The 16,956-nt window shown below is 60.6% G+C and overlaps 1 protein-coding gene across 1 annotated transcript in view; it reads left to right on the top strand.

Moving 5' to 3' along the window:
- The window catches only part of LOC141938784 (ubiquitin-like modifier-activating enzyme 1), a 34,016-nt gene that overhangs the window by 10,742 nt on the left and 6,318 nt on the right, over positions 1 to 16,956 (top strand). Inside the window, 12 exon segments of the mRNA XM_074857773.1 lie at positions 831 to 977; positions 2,024 to 2,179; positions 2,271 to 2,381; positions 3,755 to 3,835; positions 6,230 to 6,385; positions 7,170 to 7,335; positions 9,537 to 9,623; positions 9,626 to 9,697; positions 9,700 to 9,731; positions 10,507 to 10,571; positions 12,810 to 13,005; positions 15,703 to 15,777. Coding sequence (XP_074713874.1) covers positions 831 to 977; positions 2,024 to 2,179; positions 2,271 to 2,381; positions 3,755 to 3,835; positions 6,230 to 6,385; positions 7,170 to 7,335; positions 9,537 to 9,623; positions 9,626 to 9,697; positions 9,700 to 9,731; positions 10,507 to 10,571; positions 12,810 to 13,005; positions 15,703 to 15,777 — 1,344 coding nt within the window.

Genomic DNA, 16,956 nt, shown 5'->3' with positions numbered 1-16,956 from the left:
GGGGAGTGGGGGGCACTGGGATGGATTGAGAGCAGTTAGGAAGTACTGGGAGGGGATTATGGGGCATTGGGAGAGACTGGGAGGGGACTGGGAAGGACTGGGAGGGGATAGGTGGTACTGGGATACACTGGGAGGGGATTGTTGGGAACGGAGGGAAACTTGAGAGGCACTGGGAACAGACTGGGAGGGGACTGGGGGGCACTGGGATGGACTGAGAGCAGATTAGGAAGTACTGGGAGGGGATTATGGGGCACTGGGAGAAGATTATGGGGCACTGGGAGGGGACCAGAGGCACTGGGAGCAACTGGGGTTGGAGTAGGAAGCACTGGGAGGGGATTATGGGGCTTTGGGAGAGACTGGGAGGTACTGGGAGAGATTGGGAGGGGATTATTGGGACTGGAAGAAGACTGGGTGGCCCTGGGAAGGGATTGAGGGAACTGGGAACACTAGGAAGGAACTGGGCAGCACTGGAAGGTGTTGGAAGAGCATTACGGGGGGTTGGGAGGCACTGGGAGGGGGATTATAAGGAGCTGTGCATGACTGGGAAGAGACTGGGGTGCACTGGGGGAACTGGGAGGGAACTGAAAGGGACTGGGAGACACTGGGAGGGGAATGGGGGAAACTGGGGGGTACTGGGAGGGATTGGTGACTAGTGGGAAGTACTGGGGAGTGGTGGGAGGTCACTGGGGGGCACTGGGAGATACTGGGAAGGGTTCAGGAGTGAAATGGGGGGGGACTTGGAGAGACTGGGGGCGTCACTGGGGTATACTGGGAGGGACTGGGTGCTCACCTGTCATCCCCCCCCCACCCTGTGTCCCCGCCGTCCCCAGAAGCGGCTGCGGGAGGCGCTGGCGGAGCCGGAGCTGATGATCACGGACTTTGGGAAGGCCGAGAGACCTCCCATCATGCACTGGGGCTGGCAGGCCCTGCACCGCTTCATACGCCAACATGGCCGCCCGCCTCGGCCGCGCCACCAGGTGGGGACACCGGGGGCCTTGGGGACATGGAGGGCACCAGGTCCTGCACCAAAATGGCCGCCTGTTATGGCCCCACCACCAGTTGGGGACATGGAGACCACCAAGTCTTGTACCAAAATGGCCGCTCACCGTGACCCCACCACCAGTTGGGGACACTGGGGGATGTTGGGGACATTGGGGACACGGAGACCACCAGGTCCTGCACCAAAATGGCCGCCCACCATGGCCCCAGCGCCAATTGGGGACACTGGGGGTGTTGGGGACAGGGGGGACATTGGGGACACGGAGGCCACCAAGTCTTGTACCAAAATGGCCGCCCACCATGACCCCACCACAAGTTGGGGACAATTGGGGACACTGGGAGATGTTGGGGACATTGGGGACATGGAGACCACCAGGTCCTGCACTAAAATGGCCGCCCACCATGGCCCCAGTGCCATTTGGCGACAATTGGGGACACTGAGGGTCATTGGGGATGATGGGGACACGGAGGTCACCAAGTCTTGTACCAAAATGGCCGCCCACCATGACCCCACCACCAACTGGGGACACTGGGGGACATTGGGGACACGGAGGTCACCAAGTCTTGTACCAAAATGGTCGCCTACCGTGGCCCCACCACTAGTTGGGGACATTTGGGGACACTGGGGGTGTTGGGGACATGGAGGCCACCAAGTCTTGTAACCAAAATGGCCGCCCACCATGGCCCCACCACCTGTTAGGGACAATTGGGGACCTTGGGGGTGTTGGGGACATGGAGGCCACCAAGTCTTGTACCAAAATGGCCGCCCACCATGACCCCACCACCAACTGGGGACACTGGGGGACACTGGGGACACGGAGGCCACCAAGTCTTGTACCAAAATGGCCGCCCACCATGACCCCACCGCCAACTGGGGACACTGGGGACATGGAGGCCACCGGGGCCATCGTGGCCACCAGCTCTTGCCCCAGGCCACCCCCATGACCACGGGTTCTCCTGGGTATCCCCCATTGTGTCCCCCCAAAATGTCCCCACAAACGGGTCGTGTCCTCCCTCCCCCCAGGGTGACGCAGCCGAGGTGGTGGCCTTGACCCGCGAGGTGGCCCCGGGGGCCGAGCTGGACCAGGACCTTCTGCGGGAACTGGCCTTCCAGGCCACCGGCGACCTGGCCCCCGTCAACGCCTTCATCGGGGGGTTGGCGGCCCAGGAGGTCATGAAGGTAAACGCTGGGGCCACCTGGGCCACCTCTGGGACCGCTTGGGCTACCTGGGTGCCCTTTGTGGCTACCGGTGGCCCCTCCCTACGCTCAGGCGGTGTCGGGGAAGTTCACGCCCATCACCCAATGGTTGTACTTCGACGCCCTGGAGTGTCTCCCCGAGGAGAACAAGGAGACGGTTCTTAGCGAGGAGCAGTGTCGCCCGGTGAGCACCCATGGGTGGGGTGGGGGGGGGGGGCAGCACCCATGGTGGGGGGGGGGGGGGGGGGGGCACCCATAGGTGTTACTTCCTTTGGGGGAGGGTTGGTGGAGGACACCCCCGTGGGTTGGTTGCGGTTTTGGGGGCACCCGTGGGTGGATGTTTCTTTGGGGCACCCATGGGTGGGGGTTGCTTGTTGGGCACCTATGGGTGGGCATCTCTGTGGGGCACCCATGGGTGGGCATCTCCATAGGGGCACCCACAGTGGGTGTGTTCTTGGGGGCACCCATAGGGTGCGCATGTCCATGGGGCCAGCCATGGGAGGGTGTCTGTTTGGAGCACCCATGGGTGGGCTTGTCCGTGGGGGCACCCATGGGTGAGCATCTCCATGGGGGCACCCGTAGGTGGGCATGTCCGTGGGGGCACCCATGAGCGGGTATCTCTTTGGAGCACCCATGGGTGGCTGTGTTCTTGGGGGCACCCATAGGTGGGCTTTGGCCAAGGTGCACCCATGGGTGGGAGTTGGTTGTTGGGCACCCATGGGTTGGCCACCTTTTTGGGGGCACCCATGGGTGGGGGTTGTTGGGCACCCATGGGTGGGGGTTGTTGGGCACCCATGGGTTGGTCACCTTGGGGACGCTCATGGCTTGGTCATTTCTTGGGGGCACCTATGGGTGAGGGTTGGCCAAGGGGCACCCATGGGTGGCCTCTCCTTGGGGTGGGTGTCAGCCATGGGGCACCCATGGGTGCCATCTCCTTGGGGCCACCGCTGGGTGAGCCCCTTGACGGGGTCGGCGTTGGCCACCCATGGGTGGCCATTTCCTTCCCATCCCCCAACGGCTCGGCCGCCATCTTGGGCCACCCATGGGTGGGTGGATGGCACCGGGGGTGGGGCTTTGGGCTCCCCGCGGGTGTCCCTGTGTCCGGGTGACGCAAGGGGGTGACAGGAGGGGGTGAGTCCTCCGGGTGACACCAGGGGGTGACACATCGGGGTGACACCAGGGGGTGACGGGAGGGGGTGACGTGTCCAGGTGACACAACAGGGTGACAAGAGGGGGTGATGTGTCTGGGTGACACCAGGGGGTGACAGGAGGAGGTGACGTGTCTGGGTGACACTGGGGGTGACATGTCCAGGTGACACAACAGGGTGACAAGAGGGGGTGACAGGTCCGGGTGACACAAGGTGACGACGTGTCCGGGTGACACGATGGGGTGACACGTCCGGGTGACGCCAGGACGTGTCAAGAGGGGGGTGATGCGCCCAGGTGACGCCAGGGGGTGATGTCTCCGGGTGACACGAGGGGGTGACGTGATAGGGGGCCACCTCTGGGTGCCACCTCCGGGTGCCACCTCCGGGTGACGCGTCCGGTTGTCCCCAGCGCAACAGCCGCTATGACGGACAGATCGCCGTCTTCGGGGCGGAGCTCCAGGCCAAGCTGGGTGCCCAGAAGTACTTTGTGGTCAGTGTCCCCAAGTGTCCCCAAATGGCCCCGAGTGTCCCCATGTGTCACTGAATGCCTCAGTGTCCCCAAGTGTCCCCATGTGTCCCCGACTGTCCCCACGTGTCTCCAAATGTCCCTGAGTGTCCCCATGTGTCACTGAATGTCTCTGAGTGTCCCCGAATGTCCCCACATGTCCCCAACTGAGTGTCCCCGAGTGTCCCCACGTGTCCCCACGTGTCCCCCAGTGTGTCTGAGTGTCCCCACGTGTCCCCCAGTGTGTCAGAGTGTCCCCACGTGTCACTGACTGTCTCCGAGTGTCCCCCAATATTCTCGAGTGTCCCCATGTGTCACTGAATGTCCCCAAGTGTCCCAAAATGTCCCTGAGTGTCCCCACGTGTCCCCAAGTGTGTCTGAGTGTCCCCAAAAGTACCTGTGTGACCCCACGGGTCCCCCCCCAGTGTGTCCATGTGTCCCCAGCTGTCCCCACGTGTGTCCGACTGTCCCCATGTGCCACTGAATGTCCCCAACTGAGTGACCCCATGTGTCCCCAAGTGTCCCCGAGTGTCCCCACGTGTCCCCAAGTGTCCTCACGTGTCCCTGAACGTCCCTGTGGGTCCTCCAGGTGTCCGCTCTTCCCTACCCCTTTCCCATCCCCGTGTCCCCAACCCTCCTGGGCCACCTCCGGCTGCGTCCCCACGTGTCCCCAAGTGTCCCCAACCCCCCCACGCCACCTCAGGCTGCGTCCCCTGTATCCCTGAGTGTCCCTCAAGTGTCCCCACGTGTCCATCAAGCGTCCCCAAGGGTCCTCATGGATCACCTGAGTGTCCCCAAGTGTCCCTATGGGTCCTCTAAGTGTCCCCAACTGTCCTCAGAATGTCCCTTAAGTGTCCCCAAGTGTCCTCACGTGTCCCTGAACGTGCCTGTGGGTCTTCCGAGTGTCCCCAAGTGTTCCCTCATCCCCATCCCTTTCCCATCCCTGTGTCCCCACCCCCCCCGGGCCACCTCAGGCTGCGTCCCTGAGTGTCCCCAAGTGTCCCCAACCCCCCCGGGCCACCTCAGGCTGCGTCCCTGAGTGTCCCCAAGTGTCCCCAACCCCCCCGGGCCACCTCAGGCTGCGTCCCTGAGTGTCCCCAAGTGTCCCCAACCCCCCCCGGGCCACCTCAGGCTGCGTCCCCACGTGTCCCCAAGTGTCCCCACCCCCCCCGGGGCCACCTCAGGCTGCGTCCCTGAGTGTCCCCAAGTGTCCCCAACCCCCCCGGGCCACCTCAGGCTGCGTCCCCACGTGTCCCCAAGTGTCCCCAACCCCCCCCGGGGCCACCTCAGGCTGCGTCCCTGAGTGTCCCCAAGTGTCCCCACCCCCCCCGGGGCCACCTCAGGCTGCGTCCCTGAGTGTCCCCAAGTGTCCCCACCCCCCCCGGGCCACCTCAGGCTGCGTCCCTGAGTGTCCCCCAAGTGTCCCCAACCCCCCCGGGCCACCTCAGGCTGCGTCCCCACGTGTCCCCAAGTGTCCCCAACCCCCCCGGGCCACCTCAGGCTGCGTCCCTGAGTGTCCCCAAGTGTCCCCAACCCCCCCGGGCCACCTCAGGCTGCGTCCCTGAGTGTCCCCAAGTGTCCCCAACCCCCCCGGGCCACCTCAGGCTGCGTCCCTGAGTGTCCCCAAGTGTCCCCAACCCCCCCCGGGCCACCTCAGGCTGCGTCCCCACGTGTCCCCAAGTGTCCCCACCCCCCCTGGGGCCACCTCAGGCTGCGTCCCTGAGTGTCCCCAAGTGTCCCCAACCCCCCCGGGCCACCTCAGGCTGCGTCCCTGAGTGTCCCCAAGTGTCCCCAACCCCCCCCGGGGCCACCTCAGGCTGCGTCCCTGAGTGTCCCCAAGTGTCCCCACCCCCCCCCGGGCCACCTCAGGCTGCGTCCCTGAGTGTCCCCAAGTGTCCCCAACCCCCCCGGGCCACCTCAGGCTGCGTCCCTGAGTGTCCCCAAGTGTCCCCAACCCCCCCGGGCCACCTCAGGCTGCGTCCCTGAGTGTCCCCAAGTGTCCCCAACCCCCCCGGGCCACCTCAGGCTGCGTCCCCTGTATCCCTGAGTGTCCCCATGTGTCCGTCAAGTGTCCCTATGGGTCCTCCAAGTGTCCCCAACTGTCCTCACGGGTCACCTGAGTGTCCCCAAGTGTCCCTAGGGGTCCTCCAACTGTCCCCAGCTGTCCTCACAGGTCACCTGAGTGTCCCCACAATGTCCCTCAAGTGTCCCCAAGTGTCCTCACGTGTCCCTGAACGTCCCTGGGGCTCTTTCGAGTGTCCCCAAATGTTCCCTCATCCCCATCCCTTTCCCATCCCCATGTCCCCAACCCCCCCGGGCCACCTCGGGCTACGTCCCCGCATGTCCCCAAGTGTCCCCCCTCCGTGTCCCCCCACGCAGGTGGGGGCGGGGGCCATCGGCTGCGAGCTGCTGAAGAACTTTGCGATGGTGGGACTCGGGTGTGGCCCCGAGGGCTGCGTCACCGTCACCGACATGGACACCATCGAGAAGTCCAACCTCAACCGCCAGTTCCTCTTCCGGCCCTGGGATGTCACGGTGAGGGGCGGGACTAAAGGGGGAGGAGCCTATGGGGGTAGGGGGTGAGTGGGTGGAGCCATGAGGGGCAGGGTCAACCAGGCAAGAACCTCTGTTGAGTTGGCCAACGTTGAGTTGAGCGCCGTCAACTGTCGGACCTTGCTATGGGGGGAGGGGGAGGGGCCTAAGTGGGTGGGGCTAAAGGGGGAGGAGCCTGTGGGTGGAGCCTCAAGGGGTGGAGTCTGAAGACGCCGAGGGCGGAAAGTGCCGTAGAATAAGTCAACGTTGAGTTGGCCAACGCCAGTGGTCAAGTTGCTTTGACATTTCATTAGACTGGGAGAGGCACAAAGGGGTGGGGCGTAAGGGGGCGTGTCCAGAATGGGCGGGGCCTTCAGGGAAGAAGTCTGTGATGTAATGGACAAGTGGGTGGGGTCCTGGGGGCGGCGTCTGTGGGAGGAACCACCGTCAAGATGGCGCCGTTGAGTTGGCCAACGCCAACGGTCAAGTTGCCTTGATGTTTTGTTGGATTGGGTGGGGTGCAGAGGGGTGGGGCTTAAGGGGGCGTGTCCAGAAGGGGGCGTGGCCTTAAGGGGAGGAGTCTATGACATAAGGGGTGAGTGAGCAGAGTCCCGGGGGCAGAGTCTCGGGGGAAGAACCACCATCAAGATGGCGCCGTTGAGTTGGCCAACGCCAACGGTCAAGTTGCCTTGATGTTTTCTTGGATCGGGTGCGGTGCGGAGGGGTGGGGCTTAAGGGGGCGTGTCCAGAAGGGGGCGTGGCCTTAATGTGTGACTCCTCCCCCCAGAAACTGAAGTCGGAACGGGCGGCAGCGGCGGTGCGGGAGATGAACCCGGCGCTGCAGGTGAGCAGCCGCCCCGACCGCGTCGGCCCCGACACCGAGCGCGTCTACGACGACGATTTCTTCGAGGCCCTGGACGGCGTCGCCAACGCCCTGGACAATGTCGACGCCCGTGAGCACCCGGGGGGGTCCTTGGGGTGCTGGGGGGTGGGGTTGGGGTGCTGTGGGGGGATTCTTGGGGTGCTGGGGGGGTCTTTGGGGGGCTGGGAGGGGCTCTTGGCACGTTCTAGGTGTCGTTTGGGTTCTTCGTGGGGTTTTGGGGGGCTGTAAAGGGTCTTGTGGGTGGTGTGGGATGTTCTTGGGGTGCTGTTGGGTGGTTTTGGGGTGCTGGGGGGGGGTTGGGGTGCTATAGGGGTTTTTGGGGTGCTATAGGTGGGTCCTCAGGGTGCTGGGAGAGGTTCTTGAGATGTTCTGGGGGGGGTCATTTGGGTTCTCCAGGTGGTTTTGGGGGCTCTAGAGGGTCTTCAGGGTGTTGTGGGGTGCTATAGGGGGGTGTTGGGGTGCTATAGGGGGGTTTGGGGATGCTATAGGGGGTTTTGGGGTGCTATAGAGATGTGGGGTGCTATGGGGGGGTTTTGGGTGCTATAGGGGGGGGTTGGGGTGCTATAGGGGGGTTTTGGGGTGCTATAGGGGGGTTTTGGGATGCTGTGGGGGGTTTTGGGGTGCTATAGGTGGTTTTTGGGATGCTGTAGGGGGGTTTTGGGGTGCTATAGGTGGTTTTTGGGATGCTGTAGGGGGTTTTGGGGTGCTATGGGGGGGTTTTGGGTGCTATAGGGGGGGTTTGGGGTGCTATAGGAGGGTTTTGAAGTGCTATAGGGGGGTTTTGGGGTGCTATAGGGGGATTTTGAGGTGCTATAGGTGGTTTTTGGGATGCTGTAAGGGGTTTTGGGGTGCTATAGGGGGGTTTTGGGGTGCTATAGGAGGGTTTTGAAGTGCTATAGGGGGGTTTTGGGGTGCTATAGGGGGATTTTGAGGTGCTATAGGTGGTTTTTGGGATGCTGTAAGGGGTTTTGGGGTGCTATAGGGGGGTTTTGGGGTGCTATAGGGGGGGTTTGGGGTGCTATAGGGGGATTTTGAGGTGCTATAGGTGGTTTTTGGATGCTGTAGGGGGGGTTCAGGGTGCTATAGGGGGGTTTTGGGGTGCTATAGGGGGGTTCTGGGGTGCTATAGGGGGGTTTTGGGGTGCTATAGAGGGGGTTTGGGGTGCTATAGGGGGGTTTTGAAGTGCTATAGGGGAGTTTTGGGGTGCTATAGGGGGGTTTTGGGGTGCTATAGGGGGATTTTGAGGTGCTATAGGTGGTTTTGGGGATGCTGTAGGGGGGTTCGGGGTGCTATAGGGGGGTTTTGGGGTGCTATAGGGGATTTGAAACGCTATAGGGGGGTTTTGAGGTGCTATAGGAGGAGTTTGGGGTGCGATAGGAGGATTTTGAGGTGCTATAGGAGAGTTTTGGGGTGCTATAGGGGGTTTTAGGATGCTATAGGGGAGCTTTGGGGTGCTATAGGGGGGTTTTAGGATGCTATAGGGGAGCTTTGGGGAGCTATAGGGGGGTTTTAGGATGCTATAGGGGAGCTTTGGGGAGCTATAGGGGGGTTTAGGATGCTATAGGGGAGCTTTGGGGTGCTATAGGGGGTTTTAGGATGCTATAGGGGAGCTTTGGGGAGCTATAGGGGGGTTTTAGGATGCTATAGGGGAGCTTTGGGGTGCTATAGGGGGTTTTAGGATGCTATAGGGGAGCTTTGGGGAGCTATAGGGGGGTTTTAGGATGCTATAGGGGAGCTTTGGGGAGCTATAGGGGGGGTTTGGGATGCTGTAGGGGGGTTTGGGGTGTTATAGCAGGGTTTTGGGCTGCTATAAGGGGGTTTTAGGATGCTATAGGGAGGCTTTGGGATGCTATAGGGGGTTTTTTGGGGTGCTATAAGGGGATTTTAAGATGCTATAGGGGGTTTGGGGGTGCTATAGGGGGATTTTGAGATGCTATGGGGGTTTTTGGGGTGCTATGGGGGGGCTGGACTGCTATAAGGGGTTTCGGGGTGCTATAGGGGAGTTTTGGAATGCCGTAGGAGTTTTTGGGGTGGTATAAGGGGTTTTGGGGTGCTATAGGGGGTTTTGGGGTGCTATAGGGGGTTTTGGGGTGCTATAGGGGGTGCTATAGGTGGATCCTCAGGGTGCTGGACGCTTCCTCAGGGTGCTGGAAGAGCTTCTTGGCCTGTTCTAGGGGCTCATTTACCCCTCAGGGTGCCCCCAGTCCCCGCCTTGGGCCCCCCCCCAGCTCCCCTATAGCCCCCCGCCCCCCCCAATTCCTCCCCCTATAGGGCTCTATATGGACCGTCGGTGCGTTTACTACCGGAAGCCGCTGCTGGAGTCGGGGACGTTGGGGACGAAGGGCAACGTGCAGGTGGTCATCCCTTCCTCAGCGAGTCCTACAGCTCCAGCCAGGACCCCCCCGAGAAGGCCATTCCCATCTGCACCCTCAAGACTTCCCCAACGCCATCGAGCACACCCTGCAGGTGCCTTCTATAGGGGTCTGCCCTTCTATAGGGGACCCTGGGGGGGGTTGGGGCCCTTCTGTGGGGTGTTGTGGGCACCGAGGGGCTTCCTAGGGGGTGTTTTAGATGTCTGGGTCCCCTCTATAGGATGCCCTGGGTGCCTAAGATACTTCTATAGGCGGCCCCAGAGACCTGGGTTGTTTCTATAGGAGCCCCCACACACCCAGTTCCTTTCTATAGGTGACCCTGGAGGGGGTGGGACCCATCTATAGGGTGTTGTGGGCACCAAGTGGGTTCCTATGGGGTGTTTTAGATGTCTGGGTCCCCTCTATAGCGTGTCCTGGGTGCCTGGGTCCCTTCTATAGGTGTCTTTGGATGCCTGGGTCTTTTCTATAGGGGTTCCCAGATGCCTGGGTCCTTTCTATAGGGGACCATGGGGGGGTTGGGGCCCTTCTATGGGGTGTTGTGGGCACCAAGGGGCTTCCTAGGGGGTGTTTTAGATGTCTGGGTCCTCTCTATAGGGTGTCCTGGGTGCATTCTATAGGTGTCTTTGGATGGGTGGGTCTATTCTATAGGGGCGCTGGGTAGTTGGGTCCCTTCTATAGGGGACCCGGGGGGGTTGGGGCCCTTCTATAGGGTGTCCTGGGCCTAAGGGGCATCCTATGGGCGCTTTAGATGTCTGCGTCCTTTCTATAGGGGCCCTGGGTGCCTGGGTCCCTTCCATAGGGCCCCCGGGTGCCCTTTTGGGGGTGTCCCCGCCGCCGGGGTGCCCCTGCTGACAGCCCCTCCCCCGCAGTGGGCGCGTGACGAGTTCGAGGGTCTCTTCAAGCAGCCGGCGGAGAACGTCAACCAGTACCTGACGTGGGTGTCGGGGGTGGGCGGGGGCACCCGGCAACCCCCCTGCACCCCCCCCCATCGCACCCACCCCGCACGGCACCCACAGAACCCCCCGCATGGCACCCACCCCCCCTGGCACCCATAGGACCCCCTGCATGGCACCCACCCCCCCTGGCACCCATAGGACCCCCTGTATAGCACCCACCCCCCCTGGCACCCATAGGACCCCCTGTATAGCACCCACCCTCCTTGGCACTCCTATAATCCCCTATATAGCACCCACCCTCCCCAGCACCCATAGAACCCCCTGTATAGCACCCCTAGAACCCCCTGTATAGCACCCACCCTCCCTAGCACCCCTAGAACCCCCTGTATAGCACCCATAGGACCCCCTGTCTAGCACCCACCCTCCCCAGCACCCCTATAACCCCCTGTCTAGCACCCACGCCCCCTAGCACCCATATAACTCCCTCCCTAGCACCCCTAGAACTCCCTGTATAGCACCCATAGAACCCCCTGTATAGCACCCACGCCCCCTAGCACCCCTAGAACCCCCTGTCTAGCATCCACCCTCCCTAGCACCCCTTGAACCCCCTGTATAGCACCCACTTTCTCTAGCACCCCTAGAACCCCCTGTATAGCACTCACTCCCCCTAGCACCCATATAACTCCCTGTATAGCACCCCTAGAACCCCCTGTATAGCACCCACCCTCCTTGGCACTCCTATAATCCCCTATATAGCACCCACCCTCCCCAGCACCCATAGAACCCCCTGTATAGCACCCATAGAATCCCCTGTATAGCACCCACTCCCCCTAGCACCCCTAGAACCCCCTGTATAGCACCCACTCTCCCTAGCACCCATAGAACCCCCTGTATAGCACCCACTTTCTCTAGCACCCCTAGAATCCCCTGTATAGCACTCACTCCCCCTAGCATCCCTAGAACCCCCTGTATAGCACCCACTCTCCCTAGCACCCATATAACTCCCTGTATAGCACCCCTAGAACCCCCTGTATAGCACCCACTCTCCCTAGCACCCATAGAACCCCCTGTATAGCACCCATAGAACCCCCTGTATAGCACCCATAGAACCCCCTGTATAGCACTCCCCCTCCTTAGCACCCATAGAACCCCCTGTATAGCACCCACTCTCCCTAGCACCCATATAACTCCCTGTATAGCACCCCTACAACCCCCTGTATAGCACCCACCCTCCCTAGCACCCATAGAACCCCCTGTATAGCACCCACTCTTCCTAGCACCCATATAACTCCCTGTATAGCACCCATAGGACCCCCTGTCTAGCACCCACCCTCCCCAGCACCCCTATAACCCCCTGTCTAGCACCCACGCCCCCTAGCACCCATATAACTCCCTGTCTAGCACCCCTAGAACCCCCTGTATAGCACCCATAGAACCCCCTGTATAGCACCCACGCCCCCTAGCACCCCTAGAACCCCCTGTATAGCACCCATAGAACCTCCTGTATAGCACCCACGCCCCCTAGCACTCCTAGAACCCCCTGTCTAGCATCCACCCTCCCTAGCACCCCTTGAACCCCCTGTATAGCACCCACTTTCTCTAGCACCCCTAGAACCCCCTGTATAGCACTCACTCCCCCTAGCACCCATATAACTCCCTGTATAGCACCCCTAGAACCCCCTGTATAGCACCCACCCTCCCTAGCACCCATAGAACCCCCTGTATAGCACCCATAGAACCCCCTGTATAGCACTCCCCCTCCTTAGCACCCATAGAACCCCCTGTATAGCACCCACTCTTCCTAGCACCCATATAACTCCCTGTATAGCACCCATAGGACCCCCTGTCTAGCACCCACCCTCCCCAGCACCCCTATAACCCCCTGTCTAGCACCCACGCCCCCTAGCACCCATATAACTCCCTGTCTAGCACCCCTAGAACCCCCTGTATAGCACCCATAGAACCCCCTGTATAGCACCCACTCTCCCTAGCACCCATATAACTCCCTGTATAGCACCCATAGGACCCCCTGTATAGCACCCACCCTCCCTAGCACCCATAGAACCCCCTGTATAGCACCCACGCCCCCTAGCACCCATATAAGTCCCTCCCTAGCACCCCTAGAACCCCATGTATAGCACCCATAGAACCCCCTGTATAGCACCCACGCCCCCTAGCACCCCTAGAACCCCCTGTCTAGCCCCCACCCCCCTTAGCACCCTAATGCCCCCCCCGCAGCACCCTTCACCCCTTCCCCCCCTCCCCCCTCCCTCCAGGGACCCCAAGTTCGTGGAGCGCACCCTGCGCCTGGCGGGCACCCAACCCCTGGAGGTGCTGGAGGCCGTGCAGCGCAGTCTGGTGGCCGAGCGGCCGCGGGGGTGGCCCGACTGCGTGGCCTGGGCTTGTCGCCACTGGCACCGCCAGTACAGCAACAACATCCGGCAGCTGCTGCACAACTTCCCCCCGGGACAGGTGGGTGCCCCCTTTGGGGTGTTGGGTGGGGGGCGGGGGGTGGCATTGGATACCCCTGGGGTGCTGCAGGGGGGGCGTTAGGGTGCTGGGGGTGGGTCGGGCCCCTCAGGGTGCTGGGAGGGGGCATTAGGGTGCTGGGGGTGGATTGGGTGCTTCAGGGTGCTGGGGGGGGGCATTAGGGTGCTGGGGGTGGATTGGGCCCTTCAGGGTGCCTGGGGGTGGATTGGGCCCCTCAGGGTGCCATGGGGGGAGTCAGGGTGCTGGGGGGGGCATTGGGGTGCCTAGGGGTGGATCAGGCCCCTCAGGGTGCTGGGGGGGGGCATTAGTGTGCCTGGGGGTGGATTGGGTGCTTCAGGGTGCTGGGGGGGGCATTAGGGTGCCTGGGGGTGGATCAGGCCCCTCAGGGTGCTGTGGGGGGCATTAGGGTGCCTGGGGGTGGATCGGGCCCCTTGGGGTGCTGTGGGGGGCATTAGGGTGCCTGGGGGTGGATCAGGCCCTTCAGGGTGCTGGGGGGGGGGTATTGGGGTGCTGGGGGGTGGATCGGGCCCCTCAGGGTGCTGGGGGGAGGTCATTAGGGTGCCTGGGGGTGGATCGGGCCCCTTGGGGTGCTGGGGGGGGCATTAGGGTGCTGAGGGTGGGTTGGACCCCTCAGGGTGCTGGGGGGGGGTCATTAGGGTGCCTGGGGGTGGATCAGGCCCCTTGGGGTGCTGGGGGGGGGGGGCATTAGGGTGCTGGGAGTGGGTTGGGCCCTTCAGGGTGCTGGGGGGGGCATTAGGGTGCTGGGGGTGGATCGGGTGCTTCAGGGTGCCATGGGGGGAGTCAGGGTGCTGGGGGGGGCAGTAGGGTGCCTGGGGGTGGATCGGGCCCCTCAGGGTGCTGGGGGGGGCAGTAGGGTGCTGGGGGGTGAATTGGGCCCTTCAGGGTGCCTGGGGGTGGATTGGGCCCCTCAAGGTGCTGGGGGGAGGTATTGGGGTGCTGGGGGTGGATTGTGCCCTTCAGGGTGCTGGGGGGGGCAGTAGGGTGCTGGGGGTGGATCAGGCCCCTCAGGGTGCTGGGGGGGGGGTTGGGGTGCTGGGGGGTGGATCGGGCCCCTCAGGGTGCTGGGGGGGGGGTATTGGGGTGCTGGGGGGTGGGTCGGGCCCCTCAGGGTGCTGGGGGGGGGTTGGGGGGGTGGATCGGGCCCCTGGGGGGGGAGGGGGGCAGTAACCCCTTAGTGACCCCTCGTTAAGCTCTCATTACCCTAATTACCCCACTTAATCTGTAATTGCCACTTAATTACTCCTTAACCCCTAATTGCCTCTTAATTGCCCCTCTCACTGCTAATTACCCCCTTAATCCCTAATTAGCTTTTAATTACTCCCCTTACCCCTCCTTGCCTCTTAATTGCCCCCTTACCCCTAATTACCCCCTTAATCCCTCGTTCCCTCCTAATTACCTCCTTTAAGCTTTAATTGCTTCTAATTATCCCTTAACTCCTAATTACCCCCTTAACTCTTAATTGCCTATTTACCCCTAATTACCCCCTAATTACTAATTCCCTCCTAATTGCCCCTTAACTCCTAATTACCCTGTTAATCCCTACTTACCTCCTAATTACCCCGTTAACCCCTAATTGCCCTTTAATTACTTCTCTTAACTCCTAATTAGCCCCCTAATTGTCTCCTCATTACCCCTTAGCTCTTAATTACTGCCCTAATCCCTAATTACTTCTTAATTGCTGACCTTAACATTTAATTACTCCAATAATCCTTAATTACCCCCTAATTGCCCCGTTAATGCCTAATTACCCCCCTTAAGCTCTAATTTTCCCTTAATTACTCGCTCACCCCTAATTAATCGCGTTACCCTTAATTGCTTTTTACTTGCCCCCCTAATTGCCCCTTAATTACCCCCTACACCCTAATTACCCCGCTTAGCTCCTTAATTGCTCCTAATTGACTAATTAACCCCTTCCTGCCCCCATTAATTACCCAAATCACCCTCTCCCTAATTATCTCCTTAATTAATCTTTAACCCCTTCCCACCCCTTAATTACTTAATTAGCTCCTAATCACTTTATTAATCTTTTCCTATCCTCGTAATTACCTCGTTAACCTCTTCGTGCGCTTAATGATCCCATTAATTGCTCTCATTAACGTTTGATTGCCACTTAATTATCGCATTAACCCTTAATTGTCCTCATTAGGTGCTAATTACGCCTTAATTATTTCCGTTAACCCGTAATGCCCCGATTAATTGACCTAATTAACGCTGTATTGCTTTTTAATTGCACCCAATGCCCCCAATTACCCCTTAATCACCCTCTTAACCCTTAATTGCTCTCATTAACTGATTTTTAATTATTTAACCCATAATTGTCTTCATTAATACTTAATTACTCCTTAATTACCGCTGTTAATGCCCCATGTCCCTAATAATTGTTTTCATTAACCCGTAATTGCCCCTTAATTACAGCTGTCGCCATTCTTAACCCCTAATTACTTCCTAATTGCTCCTTAATTGCCCTCATTAACCCTTAATTACCCCGTTAACCCCTTCTGCCCCCTCAATTGCCCTAATTATCATTTAATTGCTCTCATTAACCCTTAATTACCTTTTTAAGCCTTTCCTGACCCCTAATTACCCTTTAACCGCTCATTACCCCCTAATTACCTCGTTAACTCCTTCCCGGCCCCTAATTGCCTCGTTAACCCGCAGAAAACGAACTCGGGGACCCTCTTCTGGTCGGGGCCCAAGCGCTGCCCCCACCCCCTCGTCTTCGACCCCGACAACGTGAGTGCGGGCGCGGCCTGCGGGGGGCGCCATCACCCTTGGGTGCCACCATCTCCCCTGGGTGCCACCATCTCCCCTGGGTGCCACCCATCACCCTTGGGTGCCACCCATCTCCCCTGGGTGCCACCTTCTCACTTGGGTGCCACCCATCACCCTTGGGTGCCACCCATCACCCCTGGGTGCCACCCATCTCCCTTGGGTGCCACCTTCTCACTTGGGTGCCACCATCACCCCTGGGTGCCACCCATCTCCCTTGGGTGCCACCCATCTCTCCTGGGTGCCACCCATCACCCTTGGGTGCCACCATCTCTACTGGGTGCCACCCATCTCCCCTGGGTGCCACCTTCTCCCTTGGGTGCCACCCATCACCCTTGGGTGCCACCATCACCCCTGGGTGCCACCCATCTCCCTTGGGTGCCACCCATCACCCTTGGGTGCCACCATCTCTACTGGGTGCCACCCATCTCCCTTGGGTGCCACCTTCTCCCCTGGGTGCCACCCATCTCCCCTGGGTGCCACCATCTCCCCTGGGTGCCACCCATCTCCCTTGGGTGCCACGCATCTCCCTTGGGTGCCACCATCACCCCTGGGTGCCACCCATCACCCTTGGGTGCCACCCATCACCTTTGGGTGCCATCCATCACCCCAGGTGCCACCATCTCCTTTGGGTGCCACCATCTCCTTTGGGTGCCACCCATCACCCCAGGTGCCACCCATCACCCTTGGGTGCCACCCATCTCCCTTAGGTGCCACCAGTCACCCTTGGGTGCCATCATTCATTGTCGGGTGCCACCCTCACCCTTGGGTGCCACCCATCACCCCAGGTGCCACCATCTCCCTTGGGTGTCGCCTGTCACCCTTGGGTGCCACCCATCACCCTTGGGTGCTGTCCTTCACCCTTGGGTGCCACCCCATCATCCTTGGGTGCCATCCCATGACCCTTAGGTGCTGTCCATCACCCTTGGGTGCCCTCCCATCACCCTTTGGTGCCATCCCATCACTCTTGGGTGCTGCCTATCACCCTTGGGTGCTGTCCTTCACCCTTGGGTGCCATTCCATGACTCTTACATACTCCCCATCACGTTTAGGTGGCCTGCCATCACCCTTGGGTGTTATACCATGACCCTTAGGTGCTGCCCATCACTCTTGGGTGCCATCCTTCGCCCTTGGGTGCCCTTC

The sequence above is a fragment of the Strix uralensis genome, unplaced genomic scaffold (genome assembly GCF_047716275.1).
Source record: "Strix uralensis isolate ZFMK-TIS-50842 unplaced genomic scaffold, bStrUra1 scaffold_305, whole genome shotgun sequence".
NCBI lineage: Eukaryota > Metazoa > Chordata > Aves > Strigiformes > Strigidae > Strix > Strix uralensis.
The sequence above is the reverse complement of the archived record's forward strand: the minus strand, read 5'-3'. Positions and strand labels throughout refer to the sequence as shown.